Source organism: Rhinopithecus bieti, unplaced genomic scaffold (assembly GCF_001698545.2).
Source record: "Rhinopithecus bieti isolate Rb0 unplaced genomic scaffold, ASM169854v2 scaffold_42084, whole genome shotgun sequence".
Taxonomy (NCBI): Eukaryota; Metazoa; Chordata; class Mammalia; order Primates; family Cercopithecidae; genus Rhinopithecus; species Rhinopithecus bieti.
This window is the reverse complement of record NW_016818934.1, coordinates 3,337,791-3,362,161: the sequence shown is the minus strand read 5'-3', so window position 1 is coordinate 3,362,161 and position 24,371 is coordinate 3,337,791. Positions and strand designations below refer to the sequence as shown.

Sequence of the window (24,371 nt, the reverse complement as noted above, 5' to 3'; positions counted from 1 at the left end):
AATTATTTTTAATAGTTTATTGAAACTATTTATTAATAGTTTTATTAATAGTTGGATGTATGTGGTGCAAATTTCTCCTTTCAATTGGGCTCACTTTTAAATCATTTTTATTTTTATTTTTTGAGATGGACTCTCACTGTTTCCCTGGCTGGAGAGGAGCGGTATGATCTCAGCTTACTGCACCTTCCGCCCCCAAGGTTCAAGAGAGTCTCCTGTCTCAGACTCCTGAGTAGCTGGGATTACAGGTACCTGCCACCACGTCTGGCTAATTTTTGTATTTTTAGTGGAGACGGTGTTTCACCATGTTGGTCAGGCTGGTCTCGAACTCCTGACCTTAGGTGATCTACCTGCCTCGGCCTCCCAAAGTGCTGGGATTACAGACATGAGCCACTGCACCCAGCTTTATGCATTTTTTGATGAGTAGAAGTTCTTAATTTTTATGTGATTGCATTTATCAGGCTTTTCTTTATGGATAATGCTTTTGAACCTTGTTGAAGAAATTTTTCAACAGAGTTCTTGAAGATATTTTCTGTTATTGTAAAAGTGTAAGGCATAGTTTTTTTGTTTTTTTGTTTTTTTAACTTTTCTCATTTAAGGTTTTAATACGCCTGGAGTTGATTTTGTATACAGTGTGAAGTGGTGACCAAGATGCATGGTTTTTCTTCAAAGAATGATAAATTGTTCCATCACCTTTCGTGCAAATTTTTTTCTTCACTGGTTTGGATGCCATCATTCATCTGTGCTTGGGTTCTGGACTCCGGGCCGTTAGAGTCTGTTTTTATAGAAATTGTTAAAAAGTTACAGTGACTAAAACAAGATGATTATGCTGCTAGCACAAACAAACTTCTTGCCTGGTGAGGTGGCTCAAGGCTGTAATCCCAGCACTTTGGGAGGCCATGGTGGGAGCATCACTTGTGCCAGGAGTTCAAGACCAGCCTGGGCAACATGGTGAGACCCCATCTCTGTGTAAGATAATATTTTTTATAATAAAAAACCAAACTTCTTTTGATATATAGCATACACATAGAAAGTATACAGATCATGAAATTATAACTGGATGAAATTTCTCAAAATAATCATCAGGCAGGTCAAGAAAGAGAACATTACCAGCACTCTAAATATTCCCCTCCCCAGTAGCTAACCTCATTCTTCCAGAAACGACCTACTACCCTAACTTTAACAGATTAGGATTGCCTGTTTTTGAACTTTATATAAATGGAACCTGTACAGTATATATACAGTCGCCCCTTGGTATACCTGGGGGCTTGGTTCTAGGACCCACCCTCCCAATACTAAAATCATGTGTAGTCAAGTCCTGAAGTTGGCCCTGCAGAACCCATGTATAGGAAAAGTGGGCCCTCTGTATATGTTGGTTTCACATCCTGCAAATACTGTATTTTTTATCTGCATTTGGTTGAAAAAAAATGTGTATAGGTGGACCTACGCAGTTCAAACCAGTTGACAGGATACAGTTGACCCTTGAATAACACAGGTTATTGTTATTGGATAATGGTCAAAGGTCAACTGTATTCTGTTTCTGTATATGTGTTCTGTTGTTTCTGCCTTTCTTTCGTGTTTCATTTGCAAGATTCATCCCTAGTGGTGTCTGTAGTTGTAGTTGGTTCATTCCTTTTTGCTAGTGATATAGTAGAGTTCCAGTTGCTCCATATCCTTGTCCACCCTTTTGATTTTAGACAGTGTGGTGAATGTGTAGTGGTTTTAATTTGCATCTCCCTAATAAGTAATAATGTCAAGCTCCTTTGAATGTGCTCATTGGCCATTTGGATTTCTTTTGTATAGTGGCTTGCCAAGTCTTTTACTCATTTTTATATTGGGACATCTGTCTTTTCCATACTGATTCATAGGAGTTCATTATACATCTTGGAAAAACCATCTCTTGCTGGTTATGTTTTGTAAATACCTTCTCTTTTTTCCCCTGCCTTTTGAGTCTTTTCAGAGTTCTGCTGGACTTTTAACCTCTCCATTGTCCTTTCCCATTGGCAAATATCTCCAGGGAAGGCATCAGGAAACTCAGCTTTGCAAGCTCTCCTTCTTTTCAGAGTCTTGATGTCTCAGGTCCTTACTGCCTTTGTAGTGCTTCCTGCATTCAAACAGATTTTTGTTTTTTAATATTATATTCGGTTGTTAAGCTCTCACAGGAAGAGTTGGTCTGAAACAGTCTAGTCAGTCATTGAGGGACACAGAAGTAGCATAAGTCCTCCTGGCTTGTGGTTGTTCAAGGAACTTCTTGATTGTTTGCTTCTCCACATAATTTTAGAATCATATTTTCATGTTATATACCTCCCTCCCATACACATACGTCTTGTTGGTATTTTGATGGGAAATGCATTGAATCTGTACATTAGTTTGGAGAGAATTACATTTTGCTGCTAAGTTTTCTTAACCAGGATCATTGTAATCTCCATTTCTTTAAGGTTTTTTACAACGTCTTTCAGTAAAATTTTGTTAGTTTCAGTTAAAGTACTGCAAATATTTTGTTAGATTTATTTCTGACAACTATTTTTATAGCAAATCATAAATATTAACTTTTTATAATGATACTTTGCTGTGTATAGAAGTACAGTTTGGCTTTGCGTAACAACCTTGCTATACTCCTAATTGTGATAAAGTATCTTTAGATTTCTTTTGGATTTTTCTATGCAGACAGTCCTATCTGTGAATAATGACCTCTTTGTTTCCTCCTTTCCAATTCTTATGCCTTTTTTTTTCTTTCTTTTTCTTGTCTTAATGTGCTGGCTAGGATCTCCAGTACAATGTTGAATAGAAGCTGTGATGGGGGCATCCTGATCTTGTTCCTGATTTTAAAGGGAATGCTTTCAAAGTTTCACAGTTAAGTATAATGCTTGCTGTAGGTTTATTATAGATAATCTTTTCAGGTTAAGGATGTTCCCTTTTTTAGTTTGCTAATTTAAAAAAATCATGAATTTTATCAGAAGCTTTTTCTGCATCTTTTGAGAAAATTATGTATTTCTCTTTTGTAATCTGTTAACATGCTGAGTTATATTAATTTTTTCCCAATATTTAAACAAACTTTGTGTTGCAGATATAAATTCAACCCTGATCTATCTGTTCCTTTTTTTCATTGGACTCAGTTTGGAGATATTTAATTTAGGATTTTTGTCTCTCATAATGAGTACAACTAGCCTATAATTAAAAAATATACCTTTCCTCTTCTGGAAGAGTTTATGTAACATTAGAAAGATCTGTTTCTTAAATATTTAGTAGAACTTGCTCATAAAATTATTACTATTGTTTTCTTTGAGGAATGCTTCAATTGCTTTGGTTGTAGGACTGTTCATATTTTCAAGTTTCAAACCTGTTTTAGTAGTTCATACTTTTATAGCAAGTTCATTTCGTCCACATTCTTGAATTTGTAGCATTTAGATGTTAATCTCCTATTTTCAGGTACTTGTAGTTAATATCCCCTTGTCTTTTTTTCAAATGCCTTCTTTTCTTCTTGATAATTTTTGGCCAAAATTTTGCCAGTTTTAAAGATTTTCAGAGAATCAAGTTTTTGATATTGTTTATGCTCTTTAGTGTATCCTTCCCCTGTTTCATTAATTTTTGCTCTTCTTTTCTTTTCTTGTATTTCCTTTGGAGTTCTGTTCTTTTATTCTAATTTCTTAAGTTGGATGCCTGTCATTAATTTTCAGCATTTTAACCTAGATGTTTAAGATCATAAAATGTCTGTGTATTGCCTCCTTGTTATATGTTTTGGTGTGTAATATTTCCGTTATTTTACTTGTGTTTTCTGTTTTCCACTGTGAATTCTTTAACTTATGAGCTATTTAAAAATTTAATTTCCAAACATATGAGAGTTCCTGTAGTTGATTTGGCTATTGATTTGTAATTGCATTTTGGTTAGGCAGCATGTTTGTGTGTGATGCCAGTTGGTGTGTATAATGCCAATTCTTTGAAATATGTTTAGACTATTAAAAATGTGATCCATTTGAATAATTTTTATTTGTACATGAAGAGAATATTGCCTGGTTTTTGGTACAGTTTTATATATGTCCAGTATGTAGGCTTGTTAATTATGTTGTTCAAATCTCTTATCTTTATTTTTTATTAAGAGCAGAGTTAATTTTTTACTAGAATTTTGTTTTATTTTTCATTTTTCTTTGTAGTTCTATTGATTTTAAACCGTATTTTAACATTATTACTAGCACATGAAAGAACCATAATCCTGTAATCTTAGCACCTTGGGAGGTTGAGGTGGACCACGAGCATCACTTGAGTCCGACAGTTTGAGACCAGCCTGGGTACCATAGTGAGACCCCCATCTCTTTTTTTTTTTTTTGAGACGGATGGAGTCTTGCTCTGTCACCCAGGCTGGAGTGCAGTGGTGCAACCTCGACTCACGGCAACCTCCGCCTGCCGGGTTCAAGCGATTCTCCTGTCTCAGCCTCCTGAGTAGCTGGGACTACAGGTGCCCGCCACCATGCCCGGCTAATTTTTGTATTTTTAGTATAGATGGGGTTTCATCATGTTGGCCAGGCTGGTCTTGAACTCCTGATCTCAGGTGATCTGCCCACCTTGGCCTCCCTAAGTGTTGGGATTACAGGCGTGAGCCACTGCGTCTGGCCTTCTAGATTATTTTGTTTTGTCAGTTTTGCCTAATTTAAAAAATTTTGCCTCACCCTTACATTTTGTGTCCTTTTATTTCAGTTTTATCTCTTTCGAATATAATGCCATTGAATTTTAAGAAAATTAAAATCTAGTCTGATAGTCTTACTCCTTATAGTTTTAAATTAAACTTTTAATTAAGATGATTGTCAGTTCACTTGCATTTCTAGGAAATAATACAGAGACATTCCGTGTACTCTTTCTCTAGTTTTTGTCAGAGTTAACTTCTTAAAGACCTTAGTACAGTATCACAACCAGGATATTGACATTAACACAATCAAGATATAGACCATTTTATCACCACAAGGATCCCTCCCTCCAAAGTATTGTCATTTTATAGTCACACTTGTTCCTGTCTCATCCAGTTCCCTCACTCTCTGGCGCTCACTCATCTTTTTCATTTCTATGATTTTTATCTTTTCAAAATATTACATAAATAGAATCACACAGTATGTAACCTTTTGGGTCTGGCTTTTTCATTCAGCATAGTTCTGGAAGTTAATCCAAGTTGTTGTGTATAAACAGCTCATCCCTTTTTGTTGCTGAATAGCTTTCCACGATATGATTTCACTATAGTTTGTTTAACCATTCACCTGTTGAGGGACATCTAGGTTGTTTACAGTTTTTTGATAATTACGAATAAAAGTGCTATAAAGATTTGTGCATAGGTTTTTTTGGTAAACTTATGCACACATCTTTCTCGGAGATAAATGCCCAGGAGTGCAGTTGCTGGGTTGTGTGGTCATTGTATGTATAGTTTTTAAAGAACTTGCTAAATTGTTTTCCAGAGTGGCTGTACCATTTTACATCCCTACCAGCAATGTATGGAGTGATCCAGTTTCTCTGCATCCTCGCCAGCATTTGGTGTTATCAGTGTTTTTCATTTTAGCCATTCTGGTAGGTATCTAGTGATATCTCAGTGAGGTTTTTATTTGCATTTCCCCAATGGCTAATGATGCTAAACATATTTTTGTGTGCTTATTTGCCATCTGTAATATCCCCATCCATGACATGTCTCTTTGTGTCTTTTGTCCTTTTCTAATTGAATTCTTTTCTTTTCCTGTTGCGTTTTGAGAGTTCTAAGTATATCCTGGATAGTAGTCCTTTGTCAGATACGTGTTTGCAAATGTTAATATTTTCTTTGCATCTGTTGATTGTCTTTTTATACTTTTAAAGGAGTCTTTTCAGTAACACAAGTTTTAGTTTGCGTGAAGTGTGGTGTGTCATACTTCCTTTTATGGATCTTGCTTTTAGTTTCAAATCTAAGAACTCTGCCTAGTCTTAGATCCTGAAGATTTTCCTGCTTATTAAAAAAAAGTTTTGTGGTTTTATTTTTACATTAGACTCTGTGATCCATTTGGAGTTACTTTTGTATAAGGTATGAGACTTAAGTGGAAGTTCATTTTTCTGTCTATGGGTGTCCAGTTGATCCAGCACCATATATTGAAAGACTGTCTTTCTTCCACTGAGTTAATTTTACACCTTTATCAACAATTATTTGGATATATATGTGTATGTCTATTTCTAGGTTCTGTATTCTGTTCGCTTCATCTGTGTGTCTACCTGCCCACTAATAACCACGCAGTCTGTCAATCCTAGCTAAGTTGTAACATGGAATAGATTGATTCATCTCCCTCTGTCCTTTTTAAAAATTGTTTTGCCTCTTCTATTAATATTTCTTTTGCCTTTTCATACACATTTTAGAATAAGCTCATCTGTATCTACAAAAATCTTGCTGGAATTTGGATACTAATTATATTAAACCTATATATCGGTTTGGGGAAAGTTGACGTCTTTACTGTGTTGAGTTTTCCAGTCTGTGAAGAATTTATTTATTTAGATTTTCTTTTCTCCTCTTTTTTTTTGTTTTGAGACAGAGTTTCGCTTTTGTTGCCCAAGCTGGAGTGCAATGGCACGATCTCGGCTCACTGCACCCTCTGCCTCCCAGGTTCAAGCGATTCTCCTACCTCAGCCTCCCAAGTAGCTGGGATTACAGGCATGTGTCACCAGGGATTACAGGCATGTGTCACCATGCACGGCTAATTTTTTTTGTATCTTTAGTAGAGACGGGGTTTCTCCATGTTGGTCAGACTGGTCTGGAACTCCTGGCTTCAGTGATCCGCCCACCTCAGCCTCCCAAAGTGCTGGTGGGATTACAGGCGTGAGCCATTGTGCCCAGCTTTTAGATTTTCTTAGATTTTTTTTATTCAGTGTTTTGTAGTTTTCAGCATATAAGTCTTGTACATGTTTGTTACGTTTTTACATATGTATTTTAATTTTCTTTGGAGTGTTATAAATGGTGATGTTTTTGACTTGTTTTCACATGTTGATTTTAGTGTATAAAATGGGATTGGTTTTGTGTGTTGATTTTATATCCTGGGACCTTGCTGAACTCACAAGTTCTAGGAGTTGTTTTGTAAATTTGTTGAGATTTTCTATGTAAACAATCATTCTATCTACAAATATAGTTTTATTTTTTTCTTTCAACTCTTATTCCTTTTATTTCCATTTCTTATTCTGCTAACTAGAACTTTTAGTACTATGTTGAATGAGTGGTGATAGTAGGCATCTTTGCCTCAGTTCCAATTATTAGAGGGAAAGCAGTCTTTCACCCCTGAGTATAATATTGGCTTAATTTTTTTTTTGGTAGACCTGTTTATCAAATTGAGGAAGCTCTCCTCTGTTCTTATTTTTGTGGGTTTTTAAATCATGAACAGGTGTTGAATTTGTGAAATGCTTTTTTCACATTGATTGATTTGATAATATGATTTGTTTTTTTGTAACTGTTAATATGATGTATTCTATAGATCTCAAAACAAATAGATAAGACAGTGAAAATGCTGAGCAGCAGTGGCATATAATGAACCAGCCTTGCATACTGGAATAAACTCCACTTGGTCATGGTGCATAATGACCATGGTATTTAATTCTTTTTATATGTTGCTGAATTTTATTGGCTCATATTTTCTTAAGGATTTTAACGTCTATATTCATGATGAATATTGGTTTGTAGTTTAATTTTTTTTTTTTTTTTTTTTAGAAAGTTTTCCTCTTTTGCCCAGGCTAGAGCGTGATGGCATGATCTTGGCTCACCACAACCTCCGCCTCCCAGGTTCAAGCGATTCTCCTGCCTCAGCCTCCCAAGTAGCTGGGAGTACAGGCATGTGCCATGGCTAATTTTGTATTTTTCTTAGGGATGGGGTTCTCCTTGTTGGTCAGGTTGACCTCGAACTCCTGGCCACAGGTGATCCGCCCACCTCAGCCTCCCAAAGTGCTGGGATTACAGGCATGAGCCACTGCACCCAGCCTGTAGTTTAATTTTTTGTGTTGTCTTTGTTTTGGTATCATGGTAATATTAGTTTCATAAAATGAATTTGGGAATGTTCTCTCATATTCTGTTTTCTGGAAGAAATTATATTGAATTGTTGTTAGTTCTTCTTTATTATTTTTTTTTTCTATTATTTGAGACAGAGTTTTGTTCTTATCACCCAGGCTGGAGTACAATGGTGCGACCTTGGCTCACCGCAGCCTCTGCCTCTAAGGTTCAAGCAGTTCTGCCTCAGCCTCCTGAGCAGCTGGGATTGCAGGTGCCTGCCACCAGGCCCAGCTAATTTTTGTATTTTTAGTAGAGATGGAGTTTCACCATCTTGGCCAGGCTGGTCTCGAACTCCTGACCTCGCGATTCACCCGCCTCGGCCTCCCAAGTACTGGGATTACAGGTGTGAGCCACTGTGCCCAGCCTCTATTATGTATTTTTTAGATGAGGTCTTACTCTGTCACCCAGGCTGGGAACACTGGCATGATTATAGCTCACCGCAGCCTCAAACTCCTGGACCCAGGGTATCCTCCTGTCTCAGCCTCCTAAATAATCAAGACTACAGGTGAGCACCACCAAGCCGTGGTAATTAAAAACATTATTTTGTTTGTTTGTTTTGGCAGAAGCTGGGTCTCACTTGTTGCCCAGGCTGGTCTTGAACTCCTGGCCCAAGTGATCCTCCTCCCGCAGCCTCCCAAATAGCTGGGATTACCAGGTTGGAGCTACTGTGCCTTGCCTATATTATCTTTTTTTTTTTAAAGATGGAGTCTTGCTCTGTCACCCAGGCTGGAGTGCAGTGGCGCAATCTCGGCTTACTGCAACCTCCACCTCCTGGGTTCAAGCGATTCTCCTGTCTCAGCCTCTGAGTAGCTGGGATTACAGGCTCCCACCACCACACCCAACTAATTTTTGTGTTTTTTGTAGAGACTGTGTTTTACCGTGTTGGCCAGGCTGGTCACAAACTCCTGACCTCAAGTGATCCGCCTGCCTCAGCCTCCCAAAGTGCTGGGATTTCAGGTGTGAGCCACCATGCCCCCCCAATTTTTGTGTTTTTTAGTAGAGTTGGTGTTGGACCATGCTGACCAGACTGATCTCAAACTTCTGACTTCAAGTGATCTGTCCACTTGGCCTCCCAAAGTACACCCTTGCACCCTACTACCAATTTATATGCCTTAATTGCTCAGCGTTTTCATTCTGTCTTACTTATTTTTATATTTTTCCTGATGCTCTCAGGATGAGATCTGTGTTTTCTTAACCTCACAAATTTGATACTGTTATTTCATATAGTAAAGGTTTGTTTAGTTGACTACGTCCCTCCCCACATTTGTTTTCTGTGAAAAACGAACATCATTCTGTGGTCTTAATACTCATTCTGGGCCCAGCATGGTGGCTTATGCACTTTGGGAGGCCAAGGCAGAAGCATCACTTGAGCCCAGGAGTTTGAGACCAGCGTGCAAAACATAATGAAATCTCATCTTTACTAAAAATAAAAAAATTAGCAGGCATGGTGGTGTATGCTTGTAGTCCCAGTGACGCTGGAGGCTGAGGCAGGAAGATCACTTGAGCTTAGGAGGTTGAGGCTGCAGTGAGCGGTGTTTGCACCACTGCACTCTGGGCAGCTGAGCCAAGACCCTGTCTCGAATAACGACAAATGCTCATTCCTCGAGATTACTCTGGTTCAGCAGTGGTGCGCTTTTTGCATTTCACTTTCATTGAATGTGTCAGGCCTGCTTTTGTCTTCAGGACTTTTGCATTTGCTATGGAATGCCTTGGAATGCTTTTCCTCAGATATCCATAGAGTGCTTTCCTCCTGCTTCAGTTACTTATTCAATTACTATTTCAGTGAGGCCTTCCCCCTTTAAAATGGCAAATCCTCTATTTCACTTTTTGTTTCCCTTACCCCTTTGTTTTTGTTCATTTTATTCATCTGCCATATCATCTGTTTTATTTAATTTTTTATTAAGGTTTTGGTCTGTTAAACTCTCCAACTCATTAACCAGTCATTGGAGTTTTTTTATGTTTATAACTTGGAAACAATTGATACCTTTTCAGTGTTGAGTATTTTTAGTAACATGTGTGATGCAGTCTCTTTAATTTATTCAAAGCTTTTTTTTCTTTTTTTTTTTTGAAATGGAGTGTCATTCTGTCACCCAGGCTGGAGAGCAGTGGTGTAATCTCGGCTAACTGCAACCTCCACCTCCCAGATACAAGCGATTCTCCTGCCTCAGCCTCCCAAGTAGCTGGGATTACAGGCACCCTCCCACCACGCCCGGCTAATATTCGTATTTTTAGTAGAGACGGGGTTTCACTGTGTTGTCCATGCTGGTCTCGAACTTCTGACCTCAGGTGATCCACCTGCCTCAGCCTCCCAAAGAGATTACAGGCGTGAGCCACCACACCCGGCCTCAAAGCTGCTTTTATTCTGTAGTTTAATGTACCTCTTGCAAAATTTAAAAATTTATTCTTTTGCATTTTATGTTTTTGTGTTACTTAGGTTTTTTCAATAGTCTTTTTCAGTCACTTGAAAATGTATTTGATATACGGAAAATTCAATGTTTTGCCTTGATATTGTTGGGTTGAATTTTTCAGTGGATTCTCTTATATTTCTAATATAGAGAGTCTTGTCATTTGTGAATAGTAAATGTTACTTTTAAAAAATTTGTATTGCCTTGCTGGGCATAGTGGCTCACGCCTGTAATCCCAGCACTTTGGGAAGCTGAGGTGGGTGAATCACTTGAGGCCAGGAGTTTAAGACTAACTTGGCAAACCCTGTCTCTACTAAAAATACAAAATTTAGTTGGGTGTGGTGGTCTGTGCCTGTAATCCCAACTATTTGGGAGGCTGAGGCACAGGAATCCCAGAGGCAGAGGTTGCAGTGAGCCAAGATAGTGCCATTGCAACTCCAGCCTGGGTGACAGAGTGATATTCTCTCTCTCAAAAAAAAAAAAAAAAAAAAAATTACGTTGCCTTGGTATAGTAGCTCACACCTATAATTCCAGCACTTTGGGAGGTCAAGGTGGAAGGATCACTTGGACCCAGAAGTTTAAGACCAGCCTGCACAACATAGGGAGATTCCGTCTACAAAAAGTAAAAATTAGCTGGGCTGGCCTCCCAGCTACTGTGGAGGCTGAGGTGGGAGGATCACTTGAGCCTGGGAGGTTGAGGCTGCAGAGAGCCAAGGTTGTGTCGCTACACTCCAGCTTGGGCAATAAAGTAAGATCCTGTCTCAAAATAACCCCCTCAAATTATATTGCCTTGTATTATCTAGAATTTTTGGAATACTGTCAAATGACAGAACATAGTATACGTTTTAGAAGTCTTAGCTTTGTGATTTAGTGTTTCATTTTTAGCATATTAGCTATTGCTTTCTGACAGATACCAGTTATTGTGATAACAGAATTTCCTTCTATTCTTGTTTATTGAGAGATTTCATCAGGAATGAATAGAATTTTATCAAACGCTCTTCTAGCATTTAGCCCGTTAATCATATGGCTTTTCTACTCAAACCAAAATCTTTTGCATTGTCTCTATCAGTTTTCAGAATAATGATGAATTTTCCCTTAACATCCTTTAACGGAGATCAGTGATTTTTAAAGTATTGTTATGAATAAAATGAAACATTACTATATTTAATCGGTTTGAATCCAATGCAGTTGTAACTCTTTTTGGTGCTCTAATTTTCTCATCTTAGGCTACTAGGAGCCCATTCTGGATGCTTTCTTTGCCCTTCTGACAAGTCCCCTGTGGTCTTTGATAGCTTCTCTGTTTTCTGGTACGATAAAATGTTCTAGGCTCATCTTGTGCATTTTCTGCCCCAGACCTGCAATCACCCATTTCCCCAAAGAGTCTGGGTTCCTTTTATGGAAAATAGTATTTATACCATAATCACTGTTTTACTTTACCTTCAAACAGACTAACAGTTTTTGTTTAATGAAATCTAGAGTACTTTTAGATTTACAGAAAACTTAGGAAGATAGTAGAGTCCCCATGTGCCCCACACCCAGTTTCCCCTGTTCAAGCAAACTTTTAAGTTATCGGAACATTCTTAAATTTACAATGATAGAAAATTCTTCGTGTCCCCAGTACACAGCTTCAGAAGTTGTCAACTCCAATCTTTTGTCGTATATGTCCCCACCTACTTTCCTCAAATTATTTGAAAGGAAACTCCATATACTGTATAATTTTATACATAAATATTCAATCTTGTGACTGTAAGGATAGAAATCATCTTAACCAAGTAATTTACTTAATTTATATTAAACCATTCTTATATTGGTAGATTAAACTGTATTGGGTACATTGAGGACTTTTGTGCCTACACTCACAGGAAATATTGATGTGTTAATATTGGTTTATAAATTGTGTTACACAAAGACTTCTTATGGTCCATGTTGAGAAATGAGAAAGAATGGATGGTATACTAGGCCCACCGTTTAATAGGCTTTTGCCTAAAAGTTTGGTTGGATAGGGTGGTCTTCTCCTGCTGAAGTTTGAAAACCAATAATTTGCGTGTTTTTTGAATTTTGTGTTTTGTGTTCAGCATTTTTCTATATTTGTCTTCTAACATGTATGTATTTGACTCCCTGGCTTTTATTCTCTTGAACAGTTTAAGGAACAGAATTCCATCCTTTCCTTGAAAGCTTGGTGGAATTTATTCATGAAGCTGTCCTGTTTGGGTAGATGTTTTTGGATGTGGAGGGAGGGTAAGACAATATACCTCTTCTTGAATCAGATGGAGTAATTTATATTTTTCTAGGAAACCACTTTTGTCTGTATTTAAGTTATTAGAATATATACTTGTATGTGCTATTTTCTTGGTTTAAAGAAATTTGTTTAGTTTTTTGGTCTTTTTTTTTTTTTTTCGTTTATAAGACCATACATTTGTTTACTTTCCCTTTTGTGCGTCTAACTTCACTGCATTTTGTTTTCTAATTAATTTTGTTTTGTTTTGTTTTACCCTGTAACTCTTCCCCAGCCCTTTTGGTTTATTTTATTGTTACTTTTTTGCTTCCTTAATTGATTACTTTATTTTAAATCTTTGTTGTATAATAATAGGAACATTTAGGGAGATGTTTTCCCTGAATTTGGAATGTTGCATTTTCTTTATTTCTTTTAATAGTTGATTTTCAATTTGATTTCTTTAGCTTAGGTGTTATTGTAATCATTCTCTTGTAAGGGAGAAATCCATTAGTCTCTGAAATAAAAGTGGATTTAATTATAGGCATTACATGATTTCACCAGGAATACAGGACCAGGAACTGGGGCCTGCAGTGCTTTGAAAAGAGTAAGTAGTTAGGAACTGAGGTATCTTTCTGGCTTGCCACATAGTTCCCCTTATGTATGGCATTAGCTTGGTCACTCTTTTTTGAGGGATTATGTTAATCTGGTAGTTTTTCTTTATTCCTACTTATAAATGAAGATGTAGATGATGATGATTATTTTTTGAGATGGAGTCTCGCTCTGTCACCCAGTCTGAAGTACAGTAGTGTGATCTCCGCTCACTGCAACCGCCACCTCCCAGGTTCAAGCATTTCTCCTGCCTCAGCCTCCCTAGTGGCTGGGACTACAGGTGCGAGCCACCATGCCTGGCTAATTTTTGTATTTTTAGTAGAGATGGGGTTTTGCTATGTTGGCCAGGCTGTTCTTGAACTCCTGACCTCAGATGATCCACCCTATTCGGCCTCCCAAAGTGCTGGGATTATAGGTGTGAGCCACTGTGTCCGGCCTGAGGTAGATTATTTTAATATTTTAACTGGAGTAGGCAGTATTAATAATGCAATTTGTCAGTTGCCCTCAGCAGCTTCTCGTCTCCTCCTGTATTATATACATCATAGCAGATGGGGAATCTACAGAGCTCATATTGACCTTTACCGTGATTTCTAACCTTATTAGCACTTCCCCAAATTCTAGGCTGTTTTTGCAGTTTCTATCTCATGTTTTAGAATTGAAGAGCAATCTCAGGGAAATCTTTTTATTCACTGGTGATTACATGTAACTATCATGTATATCTGTTTGATGAGATTTTTTGTGTTTTTTTTTTTCAAGATGGAGTTTCCCTCTTGCTGCCTAAGCTGGAGTGCAATGGCATGGTCTCGACTCACTGCAACCTCCGCCTCCTGGTTTCAAGTGATTCTCCTGCCTCATCCTCTTGGGTAGCTGGGATTACAGGCACCTGCCACCACGGTGGGACCTGGCTAATTTTTTTGTATTTTTGGTAGAGATGGAGTTTCACCATGTTGGTCAGGCTGGTCTCAAACTCCTGACCTCAAGTGATCCACCCACCTCAGCCTCTCAAAGTGCTGGGATTACAGGTATGAGCCACCGTGCCCAGCTTAATGAGTATTTTCTACCTAATGAGGTAGCACCTTCAGCTTGTGTGTAGTGTTTCAATTATATAATATCCCAGCTTTAAAATTTTTAATAATTCTGTGTTTATTTTCATTTGATAAAGGAACAAGGTTGATATAAAACTCTGGTCTTAATTTATGTTAGTTTTTGTTTACAATTTAGATTATGTATCTTTTTACACAATTCATTATGCCAACACATTTCTCTTGTAGGGAAATTCCTCTGTAGAACACATAGCAGTTTTAACTGAAGTGGGCTGACTCGGGAGCCTTTGAGAGGCAGCACAGTGGAGTGGAAAAACCACTTGGAAAAAATTAGACTAAAGATACCGACATCAGAGGTTGATGGAGAAAAACAACTGAAATCCGTTCTTGGTAGTGTCAGCAGACTAACCTTAACCCCCATGAGGGCTCTGGCAACCCTCTCTGCTCACCACACCCAGTCACTGGAGGAAGGGCCCGAAACTTGGTGGAAGACTAAGTTAAGAAAAAATAGGTATTACTTCTAGAGGAAGTGGGATCCAGTAAGGTTTGCCAAACAACATATTCATAGAATTTTACTTGGTAAGCTGCTTTGAGATTATTTTATCAGTAAGTGCTAAATAAAGGAGAGGGATTTTTGTTTTTTGTTTTTTGAGATGGGGTCTCATTCTGTCGTCCAGGATGGAGTGCAGTGGCTCCATCTCGGCTCACTGCAACCTCCACCTCCTGGTTTCGAGAAATTCTCCTGCCTCAGCCTCCCGAGTAGGAGGGACTGCAGGCGTATACCACCACGCCCGGCTAATTTTTGTATTTTGAGTAGAGACGGGGTTTCACCATGTTGGCCAGGTTGGTCTTGAACTCCTGACTTCAAATGATCCACCCACCTTGCCTCCCAGAGTGCTGAGATTATAGGTGTGAGTCACCATGCCCGGCCAAGGAGAGGGATTTTTTTTGGATGCTGGTTATTTTAAAATAGAAATTGATGACCAGAGGGAGGAAATGACTTTCCCAGGGTCCAAAGTCTTAGTACTTGGGCTTGAACAATTGCTGATTGCTGGCTTGAAGTTTTTCACAGGGGCCTGTTGACTTCATTACCTTTGGCTGTGTCTCCAGCAGTACTTTATCTTTGCAGCATTTTGTAATGCAAAGACTGTTCCATCTGCTGTTCAGAATTCTGTGATTCCACATTCATAGTCTAAGCCCTTATCTCTTACTTTTTGTCTGTTTATAGTAGTCGATAGAGCCAGTTGCATTAACATCCTTTGTCAAATAATGTTATCACTAGAAATATGAGATATGAGACCTCCTAGAAATTCCTTTTGAGAGTCAAGCTTAGGTAGGGTGACTTTGTGCTTTATTTTGTCATTTCTGTAAAACAGCTTCCCTTAAAATGAAGAATATCTGACAGTAAGTATAAGGAGTGAAGCAAAGTAATGAATTCTGAGTTAGAAAAAATCATAGTTATATTGTATCTGTGTGATTGCCTTTTTTATTGTTAGTGTTCCACAATCAGTTGAAGTATTTACTAAGATTGAGGGAAAGATGCATCGTATTACTCGCTTGGGTAAACCCTTCCCAAGAAGCTGTTGTCTTCCATTTAATGCATGAGATGTTGAGTAAGCTGTGACTGGTTTGTTATGAGATAGGCCAAAAGTTTTCTTGTTTTCATTCTTTGTTGTCTGCACTGTAGAGGTAAGATGAATAAAATCTTCATCTTGCATGTGGAGGAAATAAAGCAAATTGAAATACAGTGACCATGGCATTGTGGTATGTGTTGCTAGTTAGAGTATGACTTAGAGCTGCCCTGTCCAGTGTGTGGTAGCTAGTGACCACATGTGGCTCTTAAGCACTCGAAGTGTGGTTAATCCAAATTGAGATGTATTGTCAGTGTAAAATATACACCAGATATTGAAGACTTAGTATGAAAAACTATACCACTGACACTTTAAAAAATGATTATTTTTAAATTACAAAAATTGATTGCATGTTGAGATGAAAAGATAGGTTTGATACATTGGGTTAACTGTGTTAATGTAAATTATCATTATTATTTTTGAGACAGTCTTAATGTTGCCCAGGCTGGAGTATGGTGGCGTGATCACAGTTCACTGTAGCCTTGAATTCCTGGGTTCAGGTGATCCTCTCACCTCAGTCTCCTGAGTGGCTCGGACCACAGGCACACTGACCACCACGGCTGGCTAATTTTTAAATTTTTGTAGAGACAGGATGTTACTATGTTGTCCAGTGTGGTGTCAAACTCCTGGGCTCAAGTGATCCTCTTGTGTTGTCCTCCAAAGGCACTGGGATTACAGGTGTGAGCCACTGTTCTGGCCTCAGTTTTTTAAATGTGACTACCAGAAGGTTTAATGTGTGTCTTCTATTAGTTTGTGTTGGACAGCACTGAATTAGAGTATAAAATGGCCTGCCAGGATTACAATTTAATATCCTCTCACTTGTACAATATGAAATATGGAGACATATATAGTACACAAAGTACAGTTATGACAGTGTATATGGATTACTTTGGTATATTTAAATCTGTTTGCATTTTAGTAAACTAGCAAGTATTTCTACCAACAAGTATTTAAAAACCATATAGAGTTTTAAACAATTGCTTCTGGGCTGTCCCTGAGACTTAAAAGTACAGAGAAACTGCCCCACATTTCCACTATACTGATGAGACAAACAGGTTGAAAAGGAATCCTAAGTGACTGTGGAGTGTGTAGCACGGGCCGGGTTGGAGGAGTGATGAGGGTGGGATGGGACACCAAACCACAGGTAGGTCTCCTGGGTACGTTTCTGACGGCTTTGGTCAGCTCCAGGTGTTCTTCCTCTTTCTTGCTAGATGGTGCATGTGTGGTATCTGACCCAAGTGTGATTTGCCTCTGAGTTCAGAATTGACTGGAAATCACTAAGTAGGTGGATTCCTGAGGCAGCAAGGAATTAAAAATATTCATTAAGTTTTGCTGAAAAAATAGAAGGTGTGATATGAAGCTGAAAGAAACTGCTTATAACCTTTGTTTTACACCCAAGCACAAGCCAGTAGAGTAGCGTGGAGGAAATGTTGCTCTTTAAGATTGATGACTGCTCATTTCCTTGCTCTTCAAAGGTGTTTTTGTCATTTGGATACCCAGCTGGGAATTTCAATCGTTTTAGAAGTTTGACTGACTGCTATATAAGATGTATGTGATTTTTAGCTTTAATATTTTAAAATATTTTCATTATGTTGTTTGTTCCTTAATGTTTGAGTTGGGGTAAAAAATTCATTGCATTTTGGATCAGAGTTCTGACTTGATTTTTATAGATTTACTACTCAGCATCAAAAGTTATACATCTAACATTGTGATTTTTTATTTGGTTAATTGGTGATAATTCTGTAACAAACATTACATTACATTGCATATTGGGAGGGGTTGGTTTTGAAAATGAGTATATTGGTGATAGATTTTATAGTCATAAAGCAAATATCTGTTTACATTAGAGCATAATCAGATAATGAAGTGGTTAGTAGAAAACAATAGACTATAGATTACAAAATTAAGATCTCATACAATAAAATATAATTAACACCATAACTTGAATGTAATTTTTACGGGATTATCTTATGAATGGTAATGATTCTAAGTGGTATGTGAAATGCTGTTACTAGCACATGCCAGTTGATAGAATGCTGGAAAAATCACATTTTACATTATATTTTAGATAGGATTTTTGTATGCTTGAGGGTGACTTGGCTTATGTTTTTTTTCTTTCCTTTTAGAATATGGTTTCTAGTTTTAGGGTTTCTGAACTGCAAGTATTACTAGGCTTTGCTGGACGGAATAAAAGTGGACGCAAGCATGACCTCCTGATGAGGGCGCTGCATTTATTGAAGAGTGGCTGCAGCCCTGCGGTTCAGATTAAAATCCGAGAATTGTATAGACGCCGATATCCACGAACTCTTGAAGGACTTTCTGATTTATCCACAATCAAATCATCGGTTTTCAGTTTGGATGGTAGCTCATCACCTGTAGAACCTGACTTGGCCGTGGCTGGAATCCACTCTTTGCCTTCCACTTCAGTTACACCTCACTCACCATCCTCTCCTGTTGGTTCTGTGCTGCTTCAAGATACTAAGCCCACATTTGAGATGCAGCAGCCATCTCCCCCAATTCCTCCTGTCCATCCTGATGTGCAGTTAAAAAATCTGCCCTTTTATGATGTCCTTGATGTTCTCATCAAGCCCACGAGTTTAGGTAAGTGTTAGAGAATTCAGTTTCTTCTGAACAAGAGAGTAAATGAAATGAGAGACCTTCAACTATTGATTAATGATGTGCTGTTAATATAATAAAATTGAGACATCAATGCCCAGTGTTTGAATTTAGAGATAAAAATTCTGCAACCATGACTGAAATCTAACAGAAAATTTATTTCATATCATTTGAGCTTTCTTCTTTTCCAATTCTTTTATTATGGTAAAATACACATAATATAAAATCTATCATCTTCAACATTTTGAAGTGTACAGTTGAGTGGTGTTAAATATGTTGGTAATGTTGTGCAACCATCACTGCCATCCATCTCCAGAACTCTTTTCATCTTCTGAAACTGAAACTCTGTACCCATTAAACAATAGCTTTCCTTTCCTCCCCTCCCACTAGCCCCTGGCAGTTACTATTCTGCTTCCACTGTCTGTGATTTTGACTATTCCAAGTACCTCATATCATTGGAATCATACAGTATTTCTCTTGTGACTGGCTTATTTCACTAAACTTAATGTCTTCAGGGTTCTAACATGCTGTAGTTTATGTTAGAATTTTCTGCCCTTTAAAGGCTAAATAATACAATAGTATACACTTTTAAAGAAAAATAGTAATCTTTTACTCACTGCACCCCTCAGTCTCACTTTCAAGAGGCAACAACCTTAATTATTTTAGCCGTTTCTTCTGGTTTTACTTCTATATTTCCGTGTTATAGGATACCACATTTTGCTAATCCATTGATGGACACTTGGGTTGCTTCCACATCTTAGCTATTGTGAATAATTCTGTGGACATGGGTATACAAGTATCTCTTTGAGACCCTGCTTTTCAATTCTTCTGGCTGTATACTCACAAGTGGAATTGCTGGATAACATGGTCATTCTGTTGTTAGCATTTTCAGGTATCACTGTACTGTTTTCCATGGCAGCTGCACCATTTTACATTCCCTTCAACAGTGCACAAGGGTTCCAATTTCTCCACATCCTTAACAACACTTTTATTTTCCCTTTTTTTTTTTTTTTAAATAGTGGCCATTCTAATGAAGTGTCTAATGAGTGTCAGGTGGTATCTTATTGCAGCTTTGATTTGCATTTCTGTAATGATGGTGATGTTGTACATTTTCATGTGCTTTTTGGCCATTTATGTATCTTTCAGGAAATGTATAGCCAAGTCTCTTGCCCATTTTTGAATTGGTTTGTTTTATTATTGTTGAGTTTTAGGAGTTCTCTATATATTATGGATATAATCCCTTATCAGATATATGAATTTGCAAATATTTTCTCCCATTCTGTGGCTTGCTGTTTTTACTCTGTTGATAGTGTCTTTTGATGTACAACTTAAAATTTTTTCATGAAATTCCAATTTGTTGATTTTTTATTGTTGTTTCCAATGCCTTTGGTGTCATATCCAAGAAATCATTGCTAAACTTCATGCTGTGAAGGTTTTGCCCTGTGTTTTCCTCTTAAGAGTTTTATAGTTTTAGGTCTTACATTTAAGCCTGATCTCTTTTGAGTTAATTTTTGTATATGGTATTAGGTGAGTGTCCAGCTTTGTTCTTTTGTTTGTGGATATCCAGTTTTTCCCCACCATTTGTTGAAAAGCCTGTCCTTTCCCTCACTTGTCAAAAAGTATTTGTGTATGTCAAGTTTTATTTCCAGGTTAGCTGTTCCAAGGTCCCCAACCCTCAGGCCATCGACTGGCACCAGTCCACAGCCTGTTAGAAACCAGGTTGCACAGCAGGAGGTGAACAGCAAGAGAACGAGCATTACAGCCTGAGCTCCACCTCCTGTCAGATCAGCAGCGGCATTAGATTCTCATAGGTGCAGGAACCCTATCGTGAACTGTTTGTGTAAGGGATCTAGATTGCATGCTCCTTATGAGAATCTAATGCCTTATGATCTGAGGTGAAACAGTTTCATCCAGAAACCATTTCCCTGGTCTGTGGGAAAATTGTCTGCCATGAAACTGGTCCTGGTGCCAAAAAGGTTTTGGACTGTTGATTTATTCCACTGGTCTAGATGTCTGTCTTTATGCCAGCACCACAGTTTTGATTACCGTAGCTATGTGATATGTCTTGGAATCAGGAAGAGTGAATTCTCCAGCTTTAATTGTTTTGTAAGATTGTTTTGGTTGTTTGGGACCCTTGAGATTCCACATGAATTTTAGAATGAGTTTTTCTATTTCTGAGGAATTGCAGTGAATCTGTTAATTGGTTTGGGTGGTACTGATATCTTAACAATATTAAGTCTTTCTTTTCCCACACAGACTGATGGGGAAAAAAAAATTAAGTCTTCCAGTACATGAAAATGAGCTGTGTTTCTATTTATTTATGTGTTCTTTAATATCTTTAAGCAATGTTTTGTAGTTTTTATTGTACAGGTTTTCATTTTCTTTGTTAATTTTGAAATATTTTTTCTTTTGATTCTATTGTAAAACTGCATAATTTCTTTTCATCTTATTTATTATTAGTTTATAAAATGCAATTGATTTTGCATGTTGACTTTGTATTCTGCTACTTTACTGAATTCATTTATTCTAACATGTTTTTTGTGTGGAATCTTTAAGGTTTACTGTGTATAAGAGCCTACCATCTGTGAACAGGAATAATTTTGCTTCTTTCTTTTCTGTTTGTATGCCTTTTATTTCTTTTTCTTGCTTAGTTGCTCTGGCTAGAACTTACCTCAAGCATTCTTACGGTGTAGAACTCAGATTGCTTCTGTGTGAATGGGAATAGACACAAGTCTTATTTATTGATCCTGATTTTGTGTTTTGATACTTTTAATATTTTTTAGGGGATTTATTTTCCATTTAATGTAGCTTTTAAACTGATTTTCTAAGAAATAAACTTTTTATATTTAATTTTATTCCCTTTTTTTTTTTTTGAGACAGAGTCTGGCTCTTTCGCCCAGGCTGGAGTGCAGTGGCCAGATCTTAGCTCACTGCAAGCCCTGCCTCCTAGGTGTTCGCCATTCTCCTGCCTCAGCCTCCCGTGTAGCTGGGACTACAGGTGCCCGCCACCTCGCCCAGCTAGTTTTTTGTATTTTTTAGTAGAGACGATTTCACCGTGTTAGCCAGGATAGTCTCCATCTCCTGACCTCGATCCGCCCGTCTCCGCCTCCCAAAGTGCTGGGATTACAGGCTTGAGCCACCGTGCCCGGCCATATTTAATTTTATTTCTAAAGTGGCACAGGGAGTTTGACATGTATTTTTTTAGCTTTTGTTTAATGCCCATCAATTTGCCTACAATGTGACTAATAAATTTTTACTTTGCTGTGTTATAATTCTTACTGCCTAATGAAATTGTTTACAGATATATTTGGATTTCTTTATGAAATAAATGGAGAAGTAATATTTCATAGTCAATCTGGAAGATTACTTTCTTTCTTGGGAAAACCCTTTTTATTTTCAGTCATGTGAAAACTCTTAAACGTATCAGTGTGCTTTTTCCCTGTCTTACAGGATTGTACTGCAGTCTGTCTTGGTTAAGTCAGAAGGTTGTAAGGGGTAGAGCTAGTAAATGGGTTAGTGTGGCCTGACTAGGGGCAGGCAAGGTGGCTATTTTTTTTTTTTTTTTTTTCAGTTTTTTGCTTTTTGCTTTATTTGTGTGAGTAAAACTGGTGATCCAAGCAAGTGCAGTATTGCATTTTATCTCTTTATTACATTCACTTTGAAATAAGGATTGAGTGTTTGTTCACATTTTATTATTTGTACAAAGTCCTCTGAGTAGAATGATTGGATCAAGTAATAAGAACATTTTAGACTCTTGAAAACATATTGCCAAATTATTTTAGTGCCAGTTTAAATTCCACAAGCAAAGTGAGAGAATGCCTGTCATATCTCGTTACTTTTGCCTTTATTGGGTGCTATTAAAACAGATCTTTGTGATTTTAGATGAAAACTTGTATCTTGCTTAAATTTTATTTTAAAATTAGTAGCAGGAGCAAGTATTTTATTCTATATTATCTTACTTGTTTTGTTTTTTTTTTTTTGAGACAAAGTCTTGTTCTGTCGCCCAGGCTGAAGGGCATTGGTGCCGTCTCAGCTCACTGCAGCCTCCACTTCCCAGGTTCAAGCAGTTCTCCTGCTCAGCCTCCTGAGTAGCTGAGGCTGCAGGCACATGCCACCACACCCAATTAATTTTGTATTTTTAGTAGAGATGGGGTTTCACCATGTTGGCCAGACTGGTCTTGAACTCTTGACCTCAGGTGATCTACCCGCCTTGGCCTCCCAAAGTACTGGAATTACAGGCATGAGCCACCATACCTGGCCAACAAGAGCAAGTATTTTAAATGCTTATTACCCAGTTGTCTGTCTTTTATGATTCTACTTTCATCTTTAGCCTTGTTTTTAAAGAGTTGATTTATCTAGTTAAAATATTTCCCTAATTTGTTTTGTAATTCCTCCTTTATCATGGTATTGGACAGTATCATGCACAATGTTGTGGCTCATTTATATGTTCTGCCCCAGCAGTTAATTGTAAATTTATTACTTAAAAAAATTGTTTTTCCTTATTTATGTTGAAGGACTAGCAAATTTATTACTTTCTATTATTCTGAGAAAGATTCAGACTAGTGATATGCTTAAGTAGCCCTACTTCATGAGGCTCCTCAGGAATATGGCTAAGCACAGGACAGAGAGGATAAGAGGGTCTGCAGGGTAGTGGTTACAGTGGAATGTGTTTTAGAGATATGGACAGAAGACTGAGGACTAAGTAAGTGAAGATGCTTGTAGTAGGCTTTTGCTCAGTGGTACTCCAAGAGGGAGACATGGGAGAGGCCTTGTCCTTTTCTCTTTCCTTGCCTTCCTACTTTGTTCACAAATAGAAATAGAAATTTTCTTACTTTGCTCTGTTCATCACAGAATTTCTCTTTTATTAACCTCAGTAAAATTAAATAGTATGCTCATTATAAATTTACTAAAATAAAACTTTTCATGTTTGGTGTTCAAAACTATCTCATTTGGCTTAGATAAAATAATGCCAGAGATATTTTGTTTTGAAGAGTAACTAAACTCCCTGCATTTTGCTTATAGCTTCAGCTAGAATGCCAGAAATACACATAGCCTCATGGCTTATACACTTTCTACCCTTTTACTAAAAACTAATAATGTTTTTCAGGAATCCTACCTATCACTGTTTTTTTTTTTTTTTTTTTTTGTTTAGATGGAGTCTCACTCTGCTGCCCAGGCTGGAGTGCAGTGGCACGATCTCGGCTCACCGCAAGCTCCGCCTCGCAGGTTCACGCCATTCTCCTGCCTCAGCCTCCCAACTAACTGGGACTACAGGCACCCGCCACCATGCCCGGCTAATTTTTTGTATTTTTAGTAGAGACGGGGTTTCACCATGTTAGCCAGGTTGGTCTCGATCTCCTGACCTCATAATGCACCCGCCTCGACCTCCCAAAGTGCTGGGATTATTACAGTTGTGAGTCACCGCGCCCGTCCCCTATCACTGTCTTTATAAACATTTTCTTATCTTGTCTTCCCAAAAGAGAAAAAAAAGTGATTTTCATAAGGTATAATCTTAAGATGTCAGATTGATGAAACAATTGGATATAATAAATTATCTCATAGACTTTAGGTAGAAAGTTAAAATGTCAGTAAAATACCATATAGTTTACCAAATAAAAGTGGAAAAAATTTAATCATTTCTCATGATGACCTTTAATTGAATGTTTTTAGAGCCACAGCATCTAGGGCAATGGCATTGCATTCAGAAGTTGGTTACTTTTTGAATGGTTAGGTTTTATGATGAAACTACTTAGAAAAATTGGCCGGGCGCGGTGGCTCAAGCTTGTAACCCCCAGCACTTTGGGAGGCCGAGACGGGCGGATCACGAGG

At 37.8% G+C, this 24,371-nt stretch overlaps 1 protein-coding gene across 11 annotated transcripts in view; it reads left to right on the top strand.

The window, feature by feature from the left end:
* The window catches only part of PIAS2 (protein inhibitor of activated STAT 2), a 160,535-nt gene that overhangs the window by 9,191 nt on the left and 126,973 nt on the right, over positions 1 to 24,371 (top strand). For 6 of the 11 annotated variants that reach the window (XR_001882503.1, XM_017857809.1, XM_017857805.1 and 3 more), the window contains exon 2: positions 18,053 to 18,527. Coding sequence is in view for 10 of the 11 variants with exons in the window: in XM_017857809.1 (XP_017713298.1) it covers positions 18,056 to 18,527 (472 nt within the window). In the remaining variant the exon portion in view is untranslated. Of the gene's footprint in view, positions 1 to 2,761; positions 2,851 to 5,435; positions 5,545 to 17,402; positions 17,475 to 18,052; positions 18,528 to 24,371 lie in introns of those variants that run through there. The other 5 variants (XM_017857801.1, XM_017857807.1, XM_017857808.1 and 2 more) reach the window with 3 other exon arrangements.